Source organism: Nylanderia fulva, unplaced genomic scaffold (genome assembly GCF_048542155.1).
Source record: "Nylanderia fulva isolate GAGA-0341 unplaced genomic scaffold, ASM4854215v1 Scaffold12, whole genome shotgun sequence".
In the NCBI taxonomy this organism is placed as follows: Eukaryota; Metazoa; Arthropoda; class Insecta; order Hymenoptera; family Formicidae; genus Nylanderia; species Nylanderia fulva.
This window is the reverse complement of record NW_028189409.1, coordinates 2556445-2579779: the sequence shown is the minus strand read 5'-3', so window position 1 is coordinate 2579779 and position 23335 is coordinate 2556445. Positions and strand designations below refer to the sequence as shown.

Below are 23335 nucleotides of genomic sequence, written 5' to 3'. Positions count from 1 at the left end.
AGAGGAAAGCTGAAGAGAGATAGTTATATATATATATATATATATATATATATATATATATATATATACACGTAACGAGTTCTAGGAAACTTTCACTGTAAACTAGCCGAGACGAGATGTGGTTTTCTCGTTAACTGCCCTTTATACATGTTTGCGGATCTGAGCATGTTTCGTTGCCGATGCATACTCATCGAACTTCGGAATTGGAGATCAATTGTATAAATCGAAATTATATAAACAACAGTGTGCTTATTTACAACAATTAAAATCTGAAAATATTGAAATTCCGGCAGAAGAGCGATATTAAATTTTATTGAAATTACTGTCATAATTTACGTACTTCCTTTAATTAGAGATCATTATTCACGTGCTTTCTTTAATCAGAGATAAATATTCTCTTTGGCTTTTGATTTTCAATATTAATATATATAGGCAATGTAATATTAATCATTATATATTATGTACAAATTCAAATATTTTTTATAAAAATTAATTATGAATTTGATTTTGCATAATTAATGTGTCGTAATTGTTTTCTAGTTTTTAACATTAAATAACCAAGTTTGAATCATTTTATTTAATATATTCTTATTTTAATATAAAATTTATTTTATTTTTTCTAATATTTCTAAAATCATTATAATATTAATCTGATATTAAAAATATCAGAAGAAATGAAATATTTATATTAAAATAAAATTAAACTATTAAATTAAATAATTAAATTATAATGTTAAAACTAGGAGATAAATATTTCTAATATTAGAAAAAAATAATCCTCCAAATTCTGTCAGAATATTTAACATTTCTGTATATTAAGAATTCATGACAAATTAATAAAATCGACGCATTATTCACATGCTCGAGTTTGTTATAATTAAGCTAACGAGTTCCTGCGCAAAGTTATATACCGGCACGCAGATGCAAACTGCGTATATCCGCAGTCGGAATGATTTTCATCAAGAGACGATCGCGAGACATCTTAATAATTATGCGAGAAACTAGATGGTCTTACGCGTTTCTCTAATTGCACAGAGAAACAAGCTAACTGATCCTAATGAGCAAAACTTGTTTGTTGTCTCCTCGATAAACAGCAGCGTGAAATCGTAATTGCGCTTGACCTTGCATCTTCATCCACATCGAGTCTCGCTCTGAACCTTATATATCAAAACTATCTCTCTTCAAAGAAAAAATAGCATAAATATAATTGTTTACTATCAAACAAATATTTTACGAATTATCACAGAAACTTGATTCCGTGTTTGAATTTTGTTTAATTTTTTCTCAAAATTGGTTCAGATGGGAAGGTGACCGAGAGAGAAGTTTTCAACGAAATTAACATTTTCCCCAGTTTCGCGCTAATGAGGAAAACCGTGACACGCTCCGACCTCGTTTTTCCCTTAGACTAATTTGCCGTTCGTGGGCGACACGAAAGGGAAGTCTTGTACGAGTCCCCTCGTGTTTTCCCTCGCCTCAGCTGTTCGGATGATTGTATTCCTGATCCCCTATCGCGGAAACAAATTGTGTACCCTCTCGTTCGCGACGAAGGACAAGGATTATTTCTCGTAGGTCGGTGCCACGTGGCGAATCATCAATGCTGACATGTGCGCCTATTGTAATAAGTTACAATATTATACGTCCTTTACGAAATTCCTACGCCAAAGGGATCCCCCTTGGGATCCGAAAATGCTTTGATGCGCATACATGTGTCGTAAATGTCTCGTTCCGGAAAGTTGAGTGCCGGCATTGCGATGTATACGGGATCAAAAATTTCGTTGCGTCCAACGGATAATCGAGTTCTCCTCCCGTGTGGTTAATCGATCGCCAAATAGCGATTCAACTAGTATCAACCCATTTTTCCCAACCCGAAAAAATCACTTTACGAGTATTATTCCCACGCGAAATAATACCTGATAGTTTTTTTTTATTTTTCCTCGTGTGATATTTTTTTATTTATTTTTTTAGTGTCGAAATCTGCAAAATCTTAATAAAGTATGTATAGTAATATTTTTTATAAATTTTTTACTTAACATACACTAAATTTTTGAATATCTCAATAATCGAAAAAATGTACACCAATATTTTATTTACAATTAGATTCGTCGTCAAACGCTTTCGCGATAAATAATTCATCCATTCATAGTGTGCACATTTGACGACGAATTAGCTTATGTGCAGTTGTTCAATAATTTGTTGAATACAGATACAAACATTTACCCTACATGAGATACCATTAAATTTGCTAAATTTTACAATAGCGGAATTTGCGAGTTATTTGAATTTTACATTCAGCTTTTTCCCTTGATGCATCATTATTTCTTCAATAATAATATCGTACAATAGCATATCAAAAGTATATCAAAAAAAAAAAAAGAAAAAGAGAAAAGAAAGAAAAAGAGACAGATAAGATGCAGTGATAAAGTCGCGATGCAACACGTCGGAGAACAAAGGAAGCGAAGGAACCAGCACGTTGGGCCGGAAGTTTTGTCTAGAAACGTGGAGTAATCGAGTTTTGGTCGCGCTTAATGGATCGCCGATATCATTAATTAGCGTTGCAGTTTCTCCTTCAAGGGCTCGTCTATTCAATCGCACGGACAATGATAGAACGCGCTCGAGGAGAGAGAGAGAGATATATTTATACCGCCCGCAATAAATTTATTCACCGTCCTTGAGAAGGTTGATGTGTTGGGGCAAATATTCGCGAGACGACGTTTAATAATGTAATAATTTGTACAAACTTGATTAACTATACCTTAGAAGATAATTTCCAAGCAAAATTATTCTCTCAATTATTTGGGTCGCCTGCTAATTAATTTTATAAGTAATGTATCCGGATGATGAATACATCTCCAAATATACTTTTTTGCTCTAATATATTGTTCTATCCTAAATATTTTTTTTCCCTACGTCTTTTACAAAAAAGTTTTACACAAAATTAAAAACAAATTTTGTGCGAAACATTATATTTCTTTTTATATAGAAGACGTAAAAAAAAATATGGTAGAACATAATGACTCACATATAAATGGTTGAAATGTATCTCATCCCGTGGAAAATTATTTCACCTCAAAGGATACAAGGACAGACTAATTAATTATATGAAAGGAAGAGGTATATTTTCCATATTTTCCCCAGAATTCCATAGGCGAGTTATAATCTAACCGACGCAAATACTAATTAGATTAGAAGAGAGAGCGAGAGAAGGGGTTTATTCTCACGCTCTCGTATGGGTGCTCGCACGTTTCTGTTACCTGTATATCCGGTAATTGAACGCCAATGCGTCGTTGACGCGACGCGAAAAGTTGATAACACGCTCGCAACACAGTTGCCAGTTGACTCAATCGATCGGGTAATTGAATTTCAACCTAATGCATCTCCGAACGCGCGATATCGCAAAGACGGGGCGAGAAGAGACACGCGGGATATCGCGGGAGGATATCGATATCGCACGATCTCGGCGCAATTTCTGTCGAAGAGTTTAATTAACAAACGGGAGAGCGACGCGTAGTAGAAGGAGAACGCATTAATTAACGCAGATAAGTCTGGATCTGACGCGGATAATGTGTAAATTTCAGCGCGCGACGCAGATCAGCTGATTGCTGTCAGTTCGGTGTCGAGACGCTCTCGGATGACTTAAGAGGATGTTGTTCTGTTTTACCAACTTTAAGTTAGGTTCACTTTTTATTGAACATACAGATTGAAAAATTCTCCACAATGAAAGTACTGATAATAATGAATGGGGAGCGTTGTCCGACAACTAATTTTTGCTGTTTTATGCCTCGACTTCGATTCCGCACACAAATATATTGTACATCTACATAATTAATTCAAGTACGAATCTTTCGATACAGAGTTTTAATCTCATTTTTATTATTTCTGTATTATTCTTTCATGTCATCTCTATTGGGAACGCTATATTTTGTGTACAAATAAATTGTGCAGAACTTTTATTAAATAAGTATTAAATAAGTATTGTTATGAGCTGATGCAAGAGACCAATAAAAAACTGTAATTTTTTAACTTTTATTGTTTTTTTTTTTTTTTTACGAAATTACAGCGCTCCCCGTTTATTATTATCAGTACTTTAATTGTGGAGAAGGATTTTACAATATATATAGCCAATAAAAAGAAAAGCTCTTGAACTCAAAGTCAGTAAAACAGTCATGGTCAGCATCCCGTTAAGCAGGTTGATTTTGCAGAGACGCTTCTCTATTCGGTGCACAATAACTTTGTTACTTGTATGTGCACACTGGACCAGGTGTTTTTCTATAGATGCGTCCCGACCGAGCTCTCTATACGTTTCCCTCTCGTCGAAAGCAGTTTCCGCGAAAACGTGCGGGCTTTCTATACCGAATCCCTGTTGCATTCCAGGGTTTGCTAGAGCGTTTCATCATGTTATACCAAACAATCGCGATGCTCCTATGCGTTTTCCTTTATTTTTTATAGTTGTTTTTCTTCTTTTTTATTTTAATACGATTGAATTTTATTTTTATTTTTCATAAATAGCGAGATATTGGAAAGAGACACGTCGCGATACTCGGAACTCTTAATGAATTTTCTTATAATCGACAAACGTTTTCTGCAAAGAGGATTGCTGTTCAAAGGTTTCGTTATATTGACAAGATTGCAGACTTACTTTTATAAGCTCTTGTTAATGGTTAATTTATTCAGTCACTGCGTCATAATGAAATTAATGAAGAATGTCAAGGTTGCACAATTTGCGCGAATCAATTCTTAGAAGTACAACTGGGCTTATTGAGAGCTTGTGTCCATTCAATTTTAAGCGGATTTTACTTTAATAGGTATATCATTTTTTCAATTTAATTATAATAAAATATTAAAAATAAAAATTAAGATATACGAATAAAGAAATCTATTTTTTTTTTTTTTTTTTTTTTTCTATCGAAGAAGCTTACAATTAGTCGAATAATATACATACTACATAGCCACGATGTCTTGTTATAGTATATAAGTAAGCTGTTCTATAAATTTTTAATCAGAAACATTAGGAAACTTTATTTGCGTATCAACGCGATTACTTCGCTGGATATTGCGCGACATTAACGATGAAAGGAACTTTCGTCGACTTCGATTTCTTTTCAACGCGAATCGTGCCGTTCCCTTATTTATGAGAAGGTTTCACTTCCCGCGTAGTCGCTGTATTTCGTCTTCGTCACCTTGCAGTTTTTTTTCGCGGAAAAGAGGAAGGTCGCGCGGAATTGGGTTAAACTTGAGCGTAACTCGCAATGAGATTTCGCGCGATTTCCGAGCCGCGTGATTGATCATCAAGTCAAGTAAAGACGTACTAAGGGCATCTCGCTGATCTAGCAGGCGCAAGTAAGCTTCCGAGCCAACTTTACCAAGAAGAGGCTGAATACTCGCAATTTTTTTATCGAGATGCGAGCGACAAGTCGACGTTTCGATGTATCAAGAATCGCGAAAAGTCACTTTTTCGTTTTCCAAGTTGCTCTCGAGTTATGTATGTGACATGAAGAGTTTGAAACGCGTCGAGTAAAAAATTTCCTCAATTCTCGATCTATTAAAGTTATATTTCAGAGATACACTTCTTGAGTAGGGTTCGCTTTATGTAACATCATGTTAATGGAAAAAATATTTAAATTTATATATAATTATATATTTTTGTATTTATATATACCAATATGTAAATTATTTTATATTATTGTAGGCTTTTTTAAATGAAAAAAAATATCGGATTCTATAGAGACTTGATTTTAGGATTTTTTTTTCTTATATAAGCAACCACTCTTATTTATTGCCTCGATATTCTCTCTGGTCGCTTAAATATTCTCTACATTTATGTTTCTATATTAATATTTTTATAGTATATTTTTATATATTATATTTTTATTTATATATTTATATAATATTGCATGCGCGTGCGACTGCATTTTACACGACGTTACTATATAGGTGCTTTCCAGCAACGGTACACAGTCATATACTCTGTAACATAGTGTTACACAGTGTCGATTTGTAGCGGGAACGCTACTTAACTTTTTCATTTTATCGTCAAAATACAGGACAGGCATTTTACATAGTTTCCTCAAAGTTATATAAATTTTTAAAAATTTTACTTTTGCGAAATACCACAAATTATATCGATATAATTATATTTTATATTTATAATATATATTGTATATTATATTTTATATATTATATTATATATGTTTTATATATATATATATATAATATATTGATATAATTAATATTAATTTGATATATATTGAAATATAATTACACAAGTTGGTATAATTAGAAAACACAGGGAGAGTTGTATACTGCGTAACGAAAAACATTCTATATATACATATATAATCTTGATAAAATGAAAAGCCAAAGTTTATACTCTTCCTACGTATATATTATGTATCTTTATAAATATTTTCCAAGTTGCGTTCCATCTCGGAGGAGAATAACATTTTAATCTGTCGCCGTTTATGAGCGCGCGCGGCGAACGTCGTCTGACCTACTTTATACTTATACTACTTGTCAGCTCGTAGTCGCGCGTTTAACGTTTGCTTCTGAAGGAGAGAAACAATTCCTCCGCCGCCGGCGGTACATTTGTCTCAACTTCTAGATAATCTTTTTACATATTAAAGCGACGTGAAAGTACAAAAAATTCAACTGATGTCCCTCGCACTATCTATAGTCTCATTGTCCCACGCATTTATCAACTTCATCTCACTAGACATCCTACATCTCTCCCTCGCGATGCTCTCCAAATAAATCTACCTCTTCAAAGAAATCTATGAATCGCTCGACGAAGAGAACAAAAAATCGCGTCTCATTAAAGCGACTTAAAAAAAAAATTAATGCCAGATTGCAGCGAGACTGCAAACGTTTCCTTTACTTGCTGTAATTTTTTAAATGAAAAAAAAAAAAACCAGAAAATACATCTCTTTATGAAGCCACGTTAGATATTACGAAAGGCTTTAAAGTACAAAAGCTCCGTCTTAAAGCAATATCATAAAAGTTGTCTAAACGATACCTTTTCTTTCTTTTTTTTTCTTCTGTTAAATGAAACACAAGACGAACGTATTATACGGCCAGAAGTTATGGTGTCTCGTTATAAAGTGTCACGTTGTCGAGCAGACAAGCGGGCGATACTTTTAACTGCTCCATAATTTTCCGCCTCGTATATTTCCCGTGTATCCTGTCGGTATAAGCTTTCATCCAATAATGCGGCTTCATTCTTGTAATCGACAATAGTACACTTGTGTCGCGCGCGTTTGGACTATCTTTAGCTTCTAGGTTTATAGAGGGTTGAACGTCGACTATGGACTCGGCTGAATTAATGATCGCGCCAAGTTTTCCGCGAAGTGAAATTTTCTCGCGCGTGGGAGGGAGAGAGTTTGCGAGAGACTCTATACTTCTCTGCTTCTCGGTAAACGAACGAACTATGAAGTTTCTACGCCCTGCGGGGGCAACTTTTTATTTAATTTTTTTCTTTCTTTTTCTTTACGTGCGGGAACATCCACGAGTGATAATGGCCGCATTGTAGCGCGCGTGTTTATCGAGTTTCCACGTGTACTCGAGTTGACGAAAACTAAACATTCTGCACGTTGAGGGCCGAGCAGATGGAACCTGGTGGAATCGATTAATCCGGAGTTTCTATCACGGACAATTTCTATTTTTCAATCGACGTGGATTTCGCAGAACGAGAGGAATTTTGCGTTGGATTTTTTAACTGGACCAGAACTTGTCGGTGAATTTATGTCTCAAATTACGCTAATATAAATTACATACAATATAAATAATATAATAGGGAAAAAATGAGAAATATAAAATGTCTTAGAATATCCTGATGTCTTTTGTATAGCGGATTCTCTGGCCAATTTCGAGTTGAGATTTCTTCTTAACAAGAATGCGCCGAGGAAAACCATTATTTTTGTACATGGTTTTATCTTTCATTGTAAACTGAAATTAAAATTAAATTCTATTTTTAATTAAAATTAAAATTGTACTAAAGTAAATTCCATCTGAAATTATATCTTGAAAAAATCTACTTTTGTTAACTTTTCAACTCCACAAAATATTAATTAAGCCTTATTTCTTTTTCAAGTGCTTATATAATCCGGAAATTATTAGTGCCTATATTTTTGTTGAAATAAACAATTGGCAAGAGAATCTGCTACTAAAGATATTTTTGGAGGAGAGGAGGAGACATTTTATATTTTATTTAATACGAAAATTGATTTCCCGCCTCGTAATAAGAAAACCACAAAATCTCATTTACTATATTAAAATTATTTTTATATAAACGCACTTTATTATTTTTTCACTTTTTTTTACTAATTAATAAATTCTTTGATTTTATAATTAAATTCTTAAATTTTGAGTAAAATTTTAATTAAGATAACACTGAGATTAAAACGTCTCAAAAGAGATTTAAAAACATTTGTTTAAAAATGTATATCTCTTTCGAAGTTCAAATCTTTATTTAATTTTTTTCCTGGTAGAAACGGACGATATATCCTTTATGTTGTATGTGAACTAATATAATATAAGCGTTTCATCTTTGAACAATTTATTATCAAAGCTGCGCTTCGAGCGATTCATTCCCTTGATAATCACGCAGGATCAAAGAGATATATGAACGTTTATTGCTCGCTTCTGTAGAAATGTAAGGCACCAAATTCGCTCTCTGCGTATTCTCTATCTGTATCTTTTCTCTCTTTCTTTCTCTATTAATTATTAATACATAAATAAATAAATTTATTTACAACGAGATATCGCAAATTCGCATAGTCGTCATTATTCCAACTGTATATTTCAATGATATATTATAATATATTGTAGTAATCGAGTGGTCGATTTTCTCTCTATATCTCTTTGTTGGCAAGTTTAAACCAGTTTATCGCAGCGATTAATTTATTATATAACTCAATGAAAATACTATACATTATACATGACCGCTTCAATTATATCATCAAGCGAGTACATCATCGTTTATCATTTATCCTGCGATTGTATGTATATTTGGAGTTATAGCTGGAATAACGCGAGATCATTATTATTATTATTGACATGACAAAATTATTCAGAGACGGGGCTTCTTTGTAAATTACACGGGTCGGAGAAATAATAAAAAAAGAGAGAGAGAGAGAGAAAGAGATACGCGCGAGAAAAGTGTAAAGTGGCCGGGAAAGAGAAATGGCACTGACATAAGAGGTCGCCAACCGGCGTGTGGCATCAGAAAATCGCAAATGGGACCTCTCCGACGGGATATTATTGTATGTCAGAGGATGAGAAGAGAGAGAAAGGAGACACCGCCATTTCTTTAGTGGCGCGCGCCGGATCAATAGGCCTCTTCTTCCATCCCCGGATGGTTTAGTCTCGATCGTTCACCTCTATTCGCGTGATTATTTAATTTTTTCCGAACCCGAAATATCCCGAAGCTTTTAACCGCGGTTGCAGAAAGCTCGAGACATAAGCTTTGCTCCAACTTCTTAAAACAAAAAGCTTATCCCTCGTAATAGATTTTAGCAATATTTTATAAAAAGGAGTCTTTGTTTTGTGAGGGTTGTTTTCTAATAATAATAATATATCTCTATCGCGTGCTCTAACAAATAATTATATATTTTTATATGTAATTATATCCGCACTATATAAGATAACATTATTTTTATTAATTAATGTAATATATAATCAATTAAATATTCATAATTTTTATATTATATATATTAAAAAAATAATGTTTTTTTATTAAAAAATTTCATTTTTATACGGTGAATTAAAAGAATAATGTATAGTAATTAGTCGAATTGTTCATAAAACGATTGTTCCTTTTGAAATATTTCTTTCTTTTTCTTGACTTGAGAAAATCAAAGACTTTAATAATTACTCGTAAGGACGTTTCGACACTGATCGTCACTTAAAGTCATCAGCAATGTCGTCGGTTTCTCATAAAATGATTTATCGCAGTTCTGCTTTAAAGCGCTCGACTTCGTTTACCATAAACCGAATTTACATCTGAATAAAATCTAATATCGATAAAACTACTTGAGATCATAAAATAGATACTCGAAAGTTTTTACATTAAATATAACGTAAATCTAAATAGTATCTTTATATATTTTAAAGAGGAAGAAAAAAGAAAGTATTATTTTTAATTCTTCTTTATTCTATTATTTGCGGTTAATATTCTTAAAGAGTACACTTTATAATAACTTTCCGTCATTTAATAAAGTTTCCATCTCGTCAATTGTTTGTTGTTTTTTGATAGAAACAAGCAGCAAAACAAAATATTAAGGAAAGTTGCACATGACTTTCTTCCTGCTAATCTCAATTATATATGAACCCATCATATTTAGAGCTTTTGAGAGTTCGAAATTATTAATGCAACGTCAAATTTTTTAGATGGTCGTCGATTAATGTTTCTTGAAACAAGAAGGATCATTAAATCGATAGATCCGCTTTCTGTGATTGGTAAATTTTTCCGATAAATTCTGTAGTACTTTATACAATAATTCCTGTCATATCCGAGAAATATTTTTAAGCAAGCACCGTTTTCTTCCTCCGTCGAGAATGTTTTCTCAGGAGAAAATCAATCTCGATGTGGCGTAAAGAGATTTTTGCAATAGGCCGTAAATCGAGAAATTGCCATACTTTGTCGACTTTCCTTCAAAATCGAAAAAATCAACATGCAAGCAATCGAAGACGCGATAGAAACAAATTGCAATTTCTTAATAAAAAAAATACATCATGATTTTTTAAATTTTTTATATACTTTTGGGAATATTACTTCAAGTTGCCTTTGCTTTTATTTTACGATTAATATTTTTCATTAAAAATAATGACATTTATAGCACTATTTATATACAAAGCATTTTTTTCTAAAATAACTCTTGAGCAATAATAGATTGGAAAAATGCAACTATCATTCTGGGATATCAAAAATGCCATATTTATTCAATTGATATACTTATAATGTAATCGATCCATGATATCAATTCCAATTGAGTTTGCAAACGCATATTTCCACTTTAAACGATGACAAAAATATTTGTGTTTTACATTTATATATTGTGAATCTTGTATTTATATTTATATTATCATTACAAGATATTTAAAAACTTGGATGTATTTTAATAACCTTTAAAAAATTCTCCATTTTCTCTTTCTGTCTATAAATTTAAAAATATTTTTAATTTTGACAGATAAATGACAGATTTGCGTTACGTGCCAAATTTTCAAAAAAGAATTGGCTATACAGTGAATATTTAAAATAGTTTTTAATAAATACATTTTCTACACATTTTCTACGATATAAAAAAGTATAAAAATAAAAATTAATTGTTTTATATATATTTGGAAGAAAAGAAAATAAAAATTTTTGACGCGAAATATTGTCGCTTCTTGTAAAAGTTTAGGGACGATATATATTTCAAATTTTATATATAATCGAGATTCTTAAATAAACAAACGATTCCTGGGCTTTGTGTTATTTTTTATATACGTTAGATCGAAATTCCAATTAACGATAATCGTCTCTACCCGGCTCTTTTGGATCTATTTTGATACCTGGCTCACGATAAACCCCCGTCATACGATTCGCAGTTTACGATATGAGAGTTGCCATCAAGTTGGTTTATCTCGCCTGGAGCTTTTGAGTCTCGATTATAAGTGCTTTCGACAACTTGTATGGCGTTCGAAATTTCTCTCTCTCTCGAGCAATGACGATTCGCAGGATTAAGAGGACCAAATATTGAGGAATGATATCAATCGCGCTTTCGCTCTGTTGCAATCTCAATCTTATTTGTAGCATGATTTTATATAAAAAAATATTTGCTCTTCATGTTCGGAACAATTTTATTTTATTTGTCGATTATGTTGAGATCCAAAAAATATTCTTTTTTAGAATAAAATTAATATTTGTACATATATTTGAAATGTAAGAAAACCAAGTCAAATATCGTACATTTGTATTTCTCTACTTATTATATGGTAAATACTGCTCTTGGAAACTGTTTTAATTACTTCTCCTTTGTGCAGCATAATGTTAGTTTAGTTGTGGAAATGAACGAAATAATTTATCATTGTAAATTGTTTCAGTTCTGGTTATCTAAAAAATGTGGTTAAGTAGATGTTTCAAATGAGAGGATACGTAATTTTTTTTTTTTTCTTAACATATATTTTGTCGATAGCTTATAATATTTTATTAATAAAAGACTATATATGTATATAAAAGTTAAATTGTAGTTTTGTTATTCCCGTTTGAACAACCACATTTTTTCATCAATATTTGCTTAATATCGTACACCCATTAATATTGACATTTAAAATTATGTAACTTTAGTTAAAATACAATCTATCATGATTCAAATTTTGTATTTACATTTTGTATTCAAATTCTAATTTACCAAATTTGTGTGCTATTTTTATAAGAATGACATTTTTCTAAAATATGTTTTACTTGAATTTTTTTTATATATGTATTCATAATTAAAAAGACAATATCAATGAATGAAAATTAAAATTTTTCTTCAATACTCTAGGCTTTAAAAAAATTTTAAGAACGTATACACGATATTAGAAATATATAGTGTACTCAAAATCGAAAATTACCATTTTTGACATTTTCACTTATAAAATGGATTTCATATTATTGAAAAAAATTTGTTTATTTATATTACAGTTAAAAGTCCGTGTAAATCGCGTGATTTATTTAATTGTTATTTTCTAAAAAAAATCTTGTCCAGATACGAGACTTGAAAAATGAATCCTATATTAGGCACACTTCCCTTACGTGGGTCTGCATGTTTTTATGAAATTAACAAGATCCAATTTCCACATTCAATTCTCTGCGCTATACGCTACACATCATAAAATTAACTTTGGATATCGCACCTCGATCTCTTCCGTTGATCTTATCACTTCACTCGGCATGCTGAGTCACACTGTAACCTACATTTTTCCCCGGATATGAGCACATCGTCAAATCACAAAGAACTCCAAAAGGAAGTCATTTATTCCCGCGAAGCTCCTTTTTCGGATTTGCCCTCCATTTCGGCTTTCTTTCACTGGACTTTTACGAAAGCATCGCATAGACATCCCTGGATACTGAACACGATTTCGATCTTTCAAAAAAAAAAGAGGGAGAGACTCGCGTATACGGACTGTCCTGATAAAAGTCGTGTTTTCTTTGTCGAGCGTGTCCTTTCTTTCACGACAGCTCTGGTAATCGCGCGCGTTTATCAAGCATTGACCCGACAGGTCGATCGATATCTGAAGACATATCTTTTGAGCACATTCGGAACAAGAGGAGACGTCCGAGATTAGAAAGGGCGCGAGTGATCTCTCGCGAGGCGAGAGAAAGACTTCTTTATGGCACCCGGTTGCACGCTAAATCGAGAGCGCATATCGTTCTGTCGATATTGCGACGACGTAATCGGCAATGAATACGCAGTCGAAGGCAGGAAAATTCTAGTGAAGGCTGTTCCGTAAACTAAAATATGCCCTCTTCCATCCCTCTGATGTATGGCGCTCGATTTATCGCACGTAATCAATTTTTCCAGCGACGTAAATCTTCACGTGCAAACGGCTCCGTTTGATGCAACAAAATAAATATTTATGCGAAATATATTCATGTAAAATATTTACATATATATGTATATATTAGTAATTAAATACAAATATATTATATATATATATATATATATATATTATATATTATTATATGTATACATATATATAATTATATAATTTTATTATTTATATTGTATATACATATATATAAATAATAATAAATAATTAATAATTTAATAATCTTACTAATATATATAAATATACCTAAATTATGAGAAATTTAATATTTATTTTTTAACTATTCAAATTTATAATTTATAGTTCTTGATATATTTAATATATTACGTCTAGATTTCTAACGCAAAACTTATAAGAATAATAAATTAGGGAATATTTTTTATATGCAGAATTATTTTATATAAATTTCCTGTCTGTTTAATTTAGTAAGCAACATCAAAGGGCGATTGAATGCGGACGGATAAAAATGATTTTTCCGCATCCTTTCATTAGAATCCTTTAGTGTTCGAGATATTTTTTTGCATCCTTTGCATCACTGATGACTTAATTTTCCCCACGTAGGATAGTTCCTTCTTGGCACAGGTATTTGCCAATGCCTATCGCAATGCGAATCACGTTTACCTTGTAACACGTGATCGTGATACGAATTTTTTTGCGTTACATAATCTGTTTTCCGCTCGTTCGTCGCGACTATATCGTGATTAAAATTATCTTAAGACCAACCAATCCGATAATGGATTTTCACGATGGTATCGGATGGAAAAAGGGAGAAGAATATCGCGAACGCGAGGATTTTTTAATGCGACGCTGAAGATGATCGGTTATTTCTTCTATCGTAGATCGATCGGAAATTTATGCCGAACTTGATTGAAAAGAGTTGAAACGAAAATGAGATATATCTCTCGTAGGAAATATAATTTCCGGACTATATAATTGTTTGTGATTTGATGTATATAACAGATCGCAAAATTATTTTTTTTTTCTGGAAAAAAATATAATAATAATTTTCGCAAGATATCGTAAGCCTGTTTTCTTCCGAAAAAGTTAAAATAGCTCAGAAATATTCCGAGGGACACACATCGAGCGAAAAGAAAAGGAAACAGATTTCAATTACGATTTTCTTCGGAAATTTGCTGAGAATGAATTATTAGAGACGATAAAATTATATTGAAAGAAATATTTCTATGAAAAAAATTATCGGATATATTATATAAAATTCATTTTTTTTTCCGATGAATGGCATTGAGAAAATATTTATGCATTATAATCATCTTACGTCCCTCTAATTATTTCTTAAAAATTAACTTAAAAGTTACATAACTCTCGAAGAAAGAGACGATTCTATTTATATTTTAATATTCATCACGATTCACGTTTTATCATCGTTCCAGAGATAGTACGTTTAATCCCTGCGTATTGTAGATTTCTCCTTTAAAAGGGAAACTTCTTTGAGAAAGAAAAATCGCCTTAGGGGATCCGTAGGACAATTCTTACTCAGCTTTCAACGCAATCAGCTGGGCAACAACAGCTTTCAGTGGTTTTCCGCGAACGTCGAAACGCGGCGGTCATAAATCAAATTCGCGACTGTATATTAAGGTGAAAATACGATTCTACGTGAACGAATATGTGGGGATATATTGACTCTGTAGATAAAATCGGCCAGGAAGCGATTAATCGTTTCGAATCTCGTTTGTAATCGCCGAGAAATCAATTTGCCACTTTTATTTTTTATTGTATTGAACATTTACCGCGAATAAATTTGAGTTATCGCGAAAAATAGATGTATTGATTTTTGTTCGAATTAAGATGGCTAACCCCGTACACGAAATTATCGGAGACGTTTAACACTATACTTTGGAGTAATGTAACTTTTTTTTTTTTTACGGCAATTAGTTTCGTAACGTCGTAAAACGACAACGAAACAATTCCTTCCCCACGGAGAGTTTAATTCCAAACCCCGATGTAACGATTACGAATCTCGTCTTTCGTTGATTTTATTAAATGGTCTCGTTTTCTTTTTCCCTTTCATTTATTTTGATCACCCTTTTCCGCTAATGATAAATTTGATACGAGTTAGTTTCTTAGTTTTCTTCGAATTCTTAGTCTTCTACACCGTGTATTATAATTACTAAACTTTCAATGTTGAATATGGATGTTTAATACTCCATATTGTAATTAGAACTCGAGTTTTAATCCTGATGATGAGAAAATGGAAATATTAAAGATTTAATAAATAATATTTACTTTCTTGTTTAATTGTCAAAATTGGTAATTTATATTCAATTATTTTAAAGACTTATAATATTCACTCTAAAGAATTAATATTCAAAATTTCTTATTGCTAATTTTTGATATTGAGTACACTATATGTTTTTAATATCGTACACTTCATTCTTAAACATTTTTTAAAGGCTAGATTATTGGAGACAAACATTAATTTTCACTCATCAAAATTATTTATTTAATCATTTGTACATATAAAAAAATCCAAATAAAAAATATCTCAGAAAAATATTAATTCCGCAAAAATACAAAATTATTTAGATCAAAATAAATGTTAAAATTATATATTTTTTAAATATCAATAGTGGGTGTAATACGATGTTAGGCAAATATTTATCAGAAAAAAAATGCTGAACAAAAATACAAAAATCTCTTAACTTTTATTAATAAAATCAGCTGCGGATATATGTCAAAAAAAATATAATCGGGCTCAATTCCCTTATTTATATATTTTTTAAGTATATAATTTTTACATTAAATAACTTCTTTGCGATCATTTCGCGAATCGTTTTCGACTGCTAAAACCATTATGAATAATGTAGCTGAAACGTTATGAATTTATATTCGTCATATCGCGATTGGAATCGCTTATCGACTAAACAGCAGAGCCTGTCTTCGATAAAACGTAATATTTTATAAATCTTTATATAAACTTGTAACGTGTATAATTCGGTAAATTAGAAATTTGCATGATGAAAAATTAAGCACATAAATTATAAAATGAAATAAAATAGCAGAGACTGCACGAACGCGAGAATAAGTTATTTTGTCATTTAAAATTTATTTTGCTCGTTTGTAACACATTTTTTCTTTATCCTTGACTGCAGTTTTTTTGTATCCAACATGCACTCTCTTTATTTTGCCAACTTGTGTTTCACTTTTTTTTTTGCGCGCACCGAATTTAAGATAAAATAAATAATCATTTATTAGCGATTTTTGAACAAATAATTATTTTTGCAAAGCGAAAAATTTAAATCCAATCTTGATTCGTTTACGTTTTTCTCTCGTGATATCTGAATAAAAAAATGACTGAAAATAGTTTTCATATATATTTAGCTTTGCGCATATAATTATTTGCAGAATGAATAATTATACTTTAATCACAAATTATACAAACATAAATATTGACTCGCAGCGATTTTCTCGGGCAAACAAATATATATGAGGACAATTAATTGCCTAGAATTGAGATAATTAGAAAAAATAAGTCCAACCCAAAAAAGGAAAACGTAGTTATTTATTCAAAAAAAAGATCCTTAAATTCTCGTCTTCCATTTTTACGGAATATTTTTTGTGAAATATAATGACAGAAATTTATATTTTTTTCCAATATATATAATTTCTGAAAAACATACGCGTATAATTTTTTCTGAGCTCAGATAATTTATTCGCTCTGCAGGGATGTGTAGGAAAAAGATTTATATAGACGCCTTCATCCGATCTAAATGAAACTCACTCTCGTTAATCACGACTCTTGACTGTCGCAAACGGAAATAATCGAAATCGGATAATTTCGATGAAAAAAAAGTTATCGTGTCATCTCGGATCCTCGAGCACGCATTCACGTTGATCCACGGAGTATTCGTCCTTTTTCTCCCATCGCGTCGTTCATGTACCATCAACTCGTCCGTGCAACACATTTATCAATAAGTTTTTTACACAACAACGAGGACAAGCTTCCTTCAAACCTCGCGTATACTTTGAACGATCGATGAAAACGTGGGTTTACAATGTATAAAAAAATGTCAAAAGAGGAAGAAAAGCTTCGTCTTGTGAAAGGCAAGTTTCCGCGATCGTGTTCCGATGCTTGGCTGAAGCGACGAAACGGCGCTCTATCGATCCTCCGTCAGGAATGTCCCTACAAGATGGAATATATGTATATTGTCGTCGTGCGGCAAATACATCCACGAAGCTTCATTGATCCAAGCTTGATCTCCTCGTGCAGTCGCGTGCGAGAAAAAAATCCTCGGTCTGCATTAAAGCAGCGTCCTCGGTCTTTGTTCTCGGGATTCAACTCTGTCCTCTTTATTTCGCTCGATTCCCACACTTTTTGCAAGTTCTAGAAGAAAGGAGCGACCATCCATTAGCGGCTTTCGAGTAAATAATTAATCTCGCAACGAGGAATCCGAGACCGGTGGATACGTTTACGTTTTCGCACGATATCTGTACACATATATGTATAAAGCCGAGTGAGAATAGAGATTTTACTTATTTATTTCTGTCTTGTGCGCGCAATGTAATTACCGCGGGACGATATAAAATTCTAGACTGTTCACGGAACTGTAAAATGTTGCTGTAAATTAGCTGGATTTATGTAATGTATTTTCTCACAAAAATCTTTATTTTAACACAAAAATATATATTATTGTGTATATATATTTTTGTTAAATTTTAATTAAAATTTTTTATCAACTTGGGTTTTTTTATCTGAATTGATTTCTCGCAATATACTTAGCATAATTAGTTGCAAGGATAAGGTGGTAAAAAATGAATGGTTTACGAGATACATATTTTGTACTTTAATATGACACAATTTTCCATAAATTATAAAATACAATTTCTCGTAAAATAATCATTTTTCCATGATTTTACCTCAATATTTTTATACATAAAATAATGAAAGGAATTGGAATTTTGAAGAGAAAAAATATATATTCTCGTAACAGAGACACATGTGTGATGCCGTATTTTCGCAACCTGTCGTAACGGAATTAACTTGATCTTTTCAGAGGCTGATTGCCGAACTCAACAAGGAACAGGAGGCTTTCATCGCCAGTAAGCAAGCTGGCGAAAAGGGCGAGGCTGTTGCACCATGGGTCGGCGCACCAAACGAGGACGCGCTACGCGAGGAGTGTCTGTCGCTCTCAACCGTGAGTGATTTTCGGTTCCTTTTCTTCTTTCCATTAACTGCAGAGAACTTGGAGAAGCTTTGACATTTTTAAGAAACTTTCAGCTCCCTCAAAATCATATCTTTGTCGCGAGCTTGCGGAAAGCTCGCCAATTCGGATTTTCTTATTTTTAATTTAAAACTTTGCAGAAGGCATAACAGCATGGAATTTAGAAAAAAAATTTAAGAATTTTTAGTTAATGTTGAAAATCTACTCTAAAGAGTGAAACCACTTTTTGTACTTTTCTCGAGAACTATTCTTAGAAATAGCAAAAATATTTTATACAATTGTAAGACTATTTTTATTAATTACTTATATAATAAAACTGTGAAGTAATAAATTTTGAAGAAATTTTTTTTTCAAAATTTAATAATTTGTTCCATTTTTGTTAAATTTTTTTTATTTTTATTGGCTTAAATAGAAATGTTTTTACGTTAAAACTTTTTTTAACATTTTGAATAGAGTTCAAGAAAACTCGAAAATTCCACTATGTATGTACATATGTATGAGGCGTAGTTTTAAAATTATTTTTTGAAGAGCTGATAAATTGATTCATATTTATTTTTTTACATGTGCAAAGTTTTATTAAAATCAGAATTTTCGAGTTTGCGAAATTTCCTTTGTTCAATCAAACTATCTCGATGTTAGTCTTCATGTTCTCTGTGAAAAAAAGTCAATATTACAAGGAAATCTGAAATTGTTTTAAATATATAAATATATAAATAAATCTTTAATATGAAAGTAACGTGAATCGCGATATAATAACATAATTAATAAATAATTTTCCTAAAATTAATTATATAGTATTACTTTTGCATGTTTTTCTTTTTCACATAAAAATTACTTTTGTTTGAATTATAAAAACTAATTTAATCTAGGTAATTGTCTGAACAAAAATTCTCTGTCCCATGTTATTTTATTTGCCCAAAAAATACGCAGAAAAACACCTTGATTTCATTATCAAAGTTTGCATTTTTCATGTTCGACAGTCTCATTGTGCATTTTCGCAGATTTTTTAAATTTCATGTAATGTTGAAAATAAATCAGTTCTGATTATAAATTTTTATACTTTTACACAGCATATTGGATGCATAAAATTATCTTTTTCATCAATTTGTTTTTCTATTTAAATGTGCAACATGCGAACAAATTCTAACAAAACATCGCTATCAAATTTTGTCGCACAAAGGATTTTCACCGTAAGATGAATTTATCAACTGTGCATGACAAAGGTATCGATATGTGTGATGCGATTCACATTTATCAACTATTACATCGTACAAAAGAACACTCGGGCTTTTTCCTGTATTTTCCCATTTCATATTTTTGTTTTGTTTGACAATTTTATACATATATGTTTGTGATAAACCAAAGCTGCATATCGATCATTAATAAAAATATTGAGATATTTCTGCACGCGTTAAAAATTTTAAAACCTTAGTAGTTATTTTCCACATTTTTGAAACACAAAAATTGAGATAATACAAATCACATCAAATCTCGACGAAAAGTCGAAAATTGTAATATCTTTAAATAAATGATATCAATCGTGCGATATATTTGATTAATATATAATATATAAAAAATCATGTGTGCGTATAAAAAAATCATTAAATTCTTTTATAATTAAAATAAAGATGTAATAATTTCTCTGTTTAAAAAATAAACTTACTTTTTATCGCTCTAATTTTTAAACGCGATTTTAATAATTACTTCATAACTTAAAGCTACTCGTAGTAATTACGGAGAAGATTTTCCTCTCGGATGCCCTCGCTATTTATTCATGCCCCATAACGGCGCTTTGCTGTTTATTTACGCAACGTCGCCTAGGATTAGCGTCGCGAATTTGACGTATAGCTTTAAACGAGCCGACCGGATTAAACGGGGATCTTATCTTCTTATGGATTTCAGGATCGACGTAATTTCGTGAGAGCACCACCACCGGGCGTAGAATTCGCTTGGGATTTCGAGGCGGTTCAGCCGATGGCACAAGCCACCCTCGCTCTGGATCCGAATCTTGAAGCCATGAGGTTCGAGCTTGTCCCGAAAGTGTAAGTAAATTAACTCGTCATATCACCGATTTGTGCATAATAAATCTCATTTCCATTTCACTTATTTAATATCGATCGAATATAAATTCTTAATATTGCGCGTTTTTTATCATTATTATTTAAAAAATTATTTTATTTTATTTGTACTAAAATTTTTTATTAATTAATGTAATTATTAATAAAAAAATATTTAAAAAAATAATTATTTAAAAATTTACCAATAAATCTCGATACCTATTTTTATTTATTGATATGTAAAAGTAATAACATAAAGAAATAAAAGCTTATATCTGACGTTTTATTCGAAATAAATAATTCTGCAATATAATTCTTTTATTATTTTCTTTGGATGCGAGAACAGTCGCGCGTTTCATATAAAATTATATTGTGATCACGTGCGGACGTGATGTATAATAATAAAAAAATTAATAACGTTTATGTTATTAAATTGACAAATAAAAAAATTCGAGCAGATAAAAATGTGATTAATTAACTTGCGGGAGTAGCGTTTTCAAAGAGAAAACGGATCATTTTTAATTAATTTCATATTTCGCGAAATGTATAAAACATTTCGGTAATTAAATTGGGCGCTCCATTAAATTGAACATTCGATGAAAACAAAACGCATTTTAATTATGTCCACAAAATTTCACTCGCCGTTGCTCGCATTATCTCGCGACCAAAATAATTAGTCGATCGCGCTACTTTGAAAACAACAAATGTTTTCGAGCTAGACCTTCGGAAAATACACGTATATAATAATAAAAGTGTCAAGGAGTCACATGAGCGCGAAATTAATACGTGAAAATACCGTTACATTGTTATACCTACTATAGAGAGAGAGTTATCCGCCTCGGTGATTAATTGATTTGCTTACGTTCTAATTAATTAATATCAAGACTGATAATTAGCGTTTGGCTTGCTTTGTTCGAATTTGATTCTTTGATTATTTCTTCGTCTAATTCCGAGAATTCATGTATCCCTGCGACTAGAGATCTGTCCAGTTCAACGAAATTTTCTTATATAATTTTCTTACATAATTTGATTCCTCGTAATATAATTTGGCGTAAAAATTATTAGAGCGGAATAGTCGAAGAATGAAGGTTTACGAGATGTTTTATGCTCTTTATTCTGACATTTTGACGAAAAATATGAAATATCTCGTAAAATACTCATTTTTCGATAACCTTATTATTTTCTTTATAGAATAATAAGATAAATCAATTAGTGTGAAAAAACATATACTGTGAATTAAAAAAAAATTTCAATTTACAACTGCATATTTTTTTAATAAACTATATTTTTTTTATACAAAGCACAATCCTTATGGAAGAATTTCGGTGGAATTGGCTGGTTTTTTCATATGTTGTAGCTTATGATCTGTTGAACAAAAGATGTAATAGCCTCAAAATTCAATAATGAACAATTACTGATATCGAACTTTTCACTTTTGACTGATTGTAAATCAGTAACTGTTTATTATTTAGCATTGAATCTATTACATTTTTGTTCAACAAATCATCAGCTGTAACATGTGAGAAAATTAGCTGATTTTACCGAGATTCAATGTAGGAGATTTTATATAGGATTTCATATATAGGCTCAAAATTGAATCTTGGTAAGATCAGCTAATTTTCTCATATCTGTTGAAACAAAAATTGTAATATAGATTTAAAACTAGATTAAACACTAGATAGTCACTAATACAGCTTAGTCAAACATAAAAAATTAGGGTTTTGCGAGTTGTTTGACAGACTGTAACTTCGTAACTGTCCTTTATTTAGCTTTGAAGCTATTGCATCTTTTGTTCAACAGGTTCCAAGCTACAATACATGAAAGAACTAGCCAATTCCACCGAAATGCAATTTCCATAGGGATTGTGCGGGGTCGTTTGAACTTGTAAAACATATTTAATGCTATCGTTACTTGCGACAGTATATCCGAGGAGAACTTCTGGCGCAACTACTTCTACCGGGTGTCCCTGCTGCGCCAGGGCTACGAGCTGAACGCGATGGCCAGCAGCCAACAGGAGGCGGAAAGCAACTCCAATCAAACCCTCGCCAGCACCACCGACAGCATCGATCACACTCAAGGTAACTCGTCGTTTGTTGTCCTCTCTTTCTTCTCTCGTTTACGTAGAACAGCTTCCGTAGCTTTACTTACGTCACTTGGACTCGCATTTGACACTGCGACACATGTGATTAGGTTCCTCGAAGACGCGCCCGAACACGCTTCTTCGTGTTTCTCTTCGTTACTGATTCCGGCACGCAGCTTCCTATTATATAAAGCTGAAGGGGATGTCCTAATTAATTTGTGCTTAATTAATCGAGAAAAAAGATACATAAATGTGTCAAAATTTCGCATTTTTTTTTATCTTATTCACAGAATCCAACTATAGATGCGAAATTATAATTATATATAATTTATTTTCATATAAAGCTATCGAGGATATCTAATTAAACAATGATATTGAATATTACGTTAATTTCACTCACGATTCTCTTTCTGCTTCTAGAATGTCATTTATTTTTATTATAAATTAATATT

At 31.7% G+C, this 23335-nt stretch overlaps 1 protein-coding gene across 4 annotated transcripts in view; it reads left to right on the top strand.

Moving 5' to 3' along the window:
* Positions 1-23335, top strand: part of Sap47 (Synapse-associated protein 47kD) — an 88183-nt gene that overhangs the window by 47590 nt on the left and 17258 nt on the right. For all 4 annotated transcript variants that reach the window (XM_029298950.2, XM_029298953.2, XM_029298949.2 and 1 more), the window contains exons 5-7: positions 18579-18719; positions 20649-20788; positions 22724-22881. In XM_029298950.2, coding sequence (XP_029154783.1) covers positions 18579-18719; positions 20649-20788; positions 22724-22881 — 439 coding nt within the window. The remainder of the gene's footprint in view (positions 1-18578; positions 18720-20648; positions 20789-22723; positions 22882-23335) is intronic.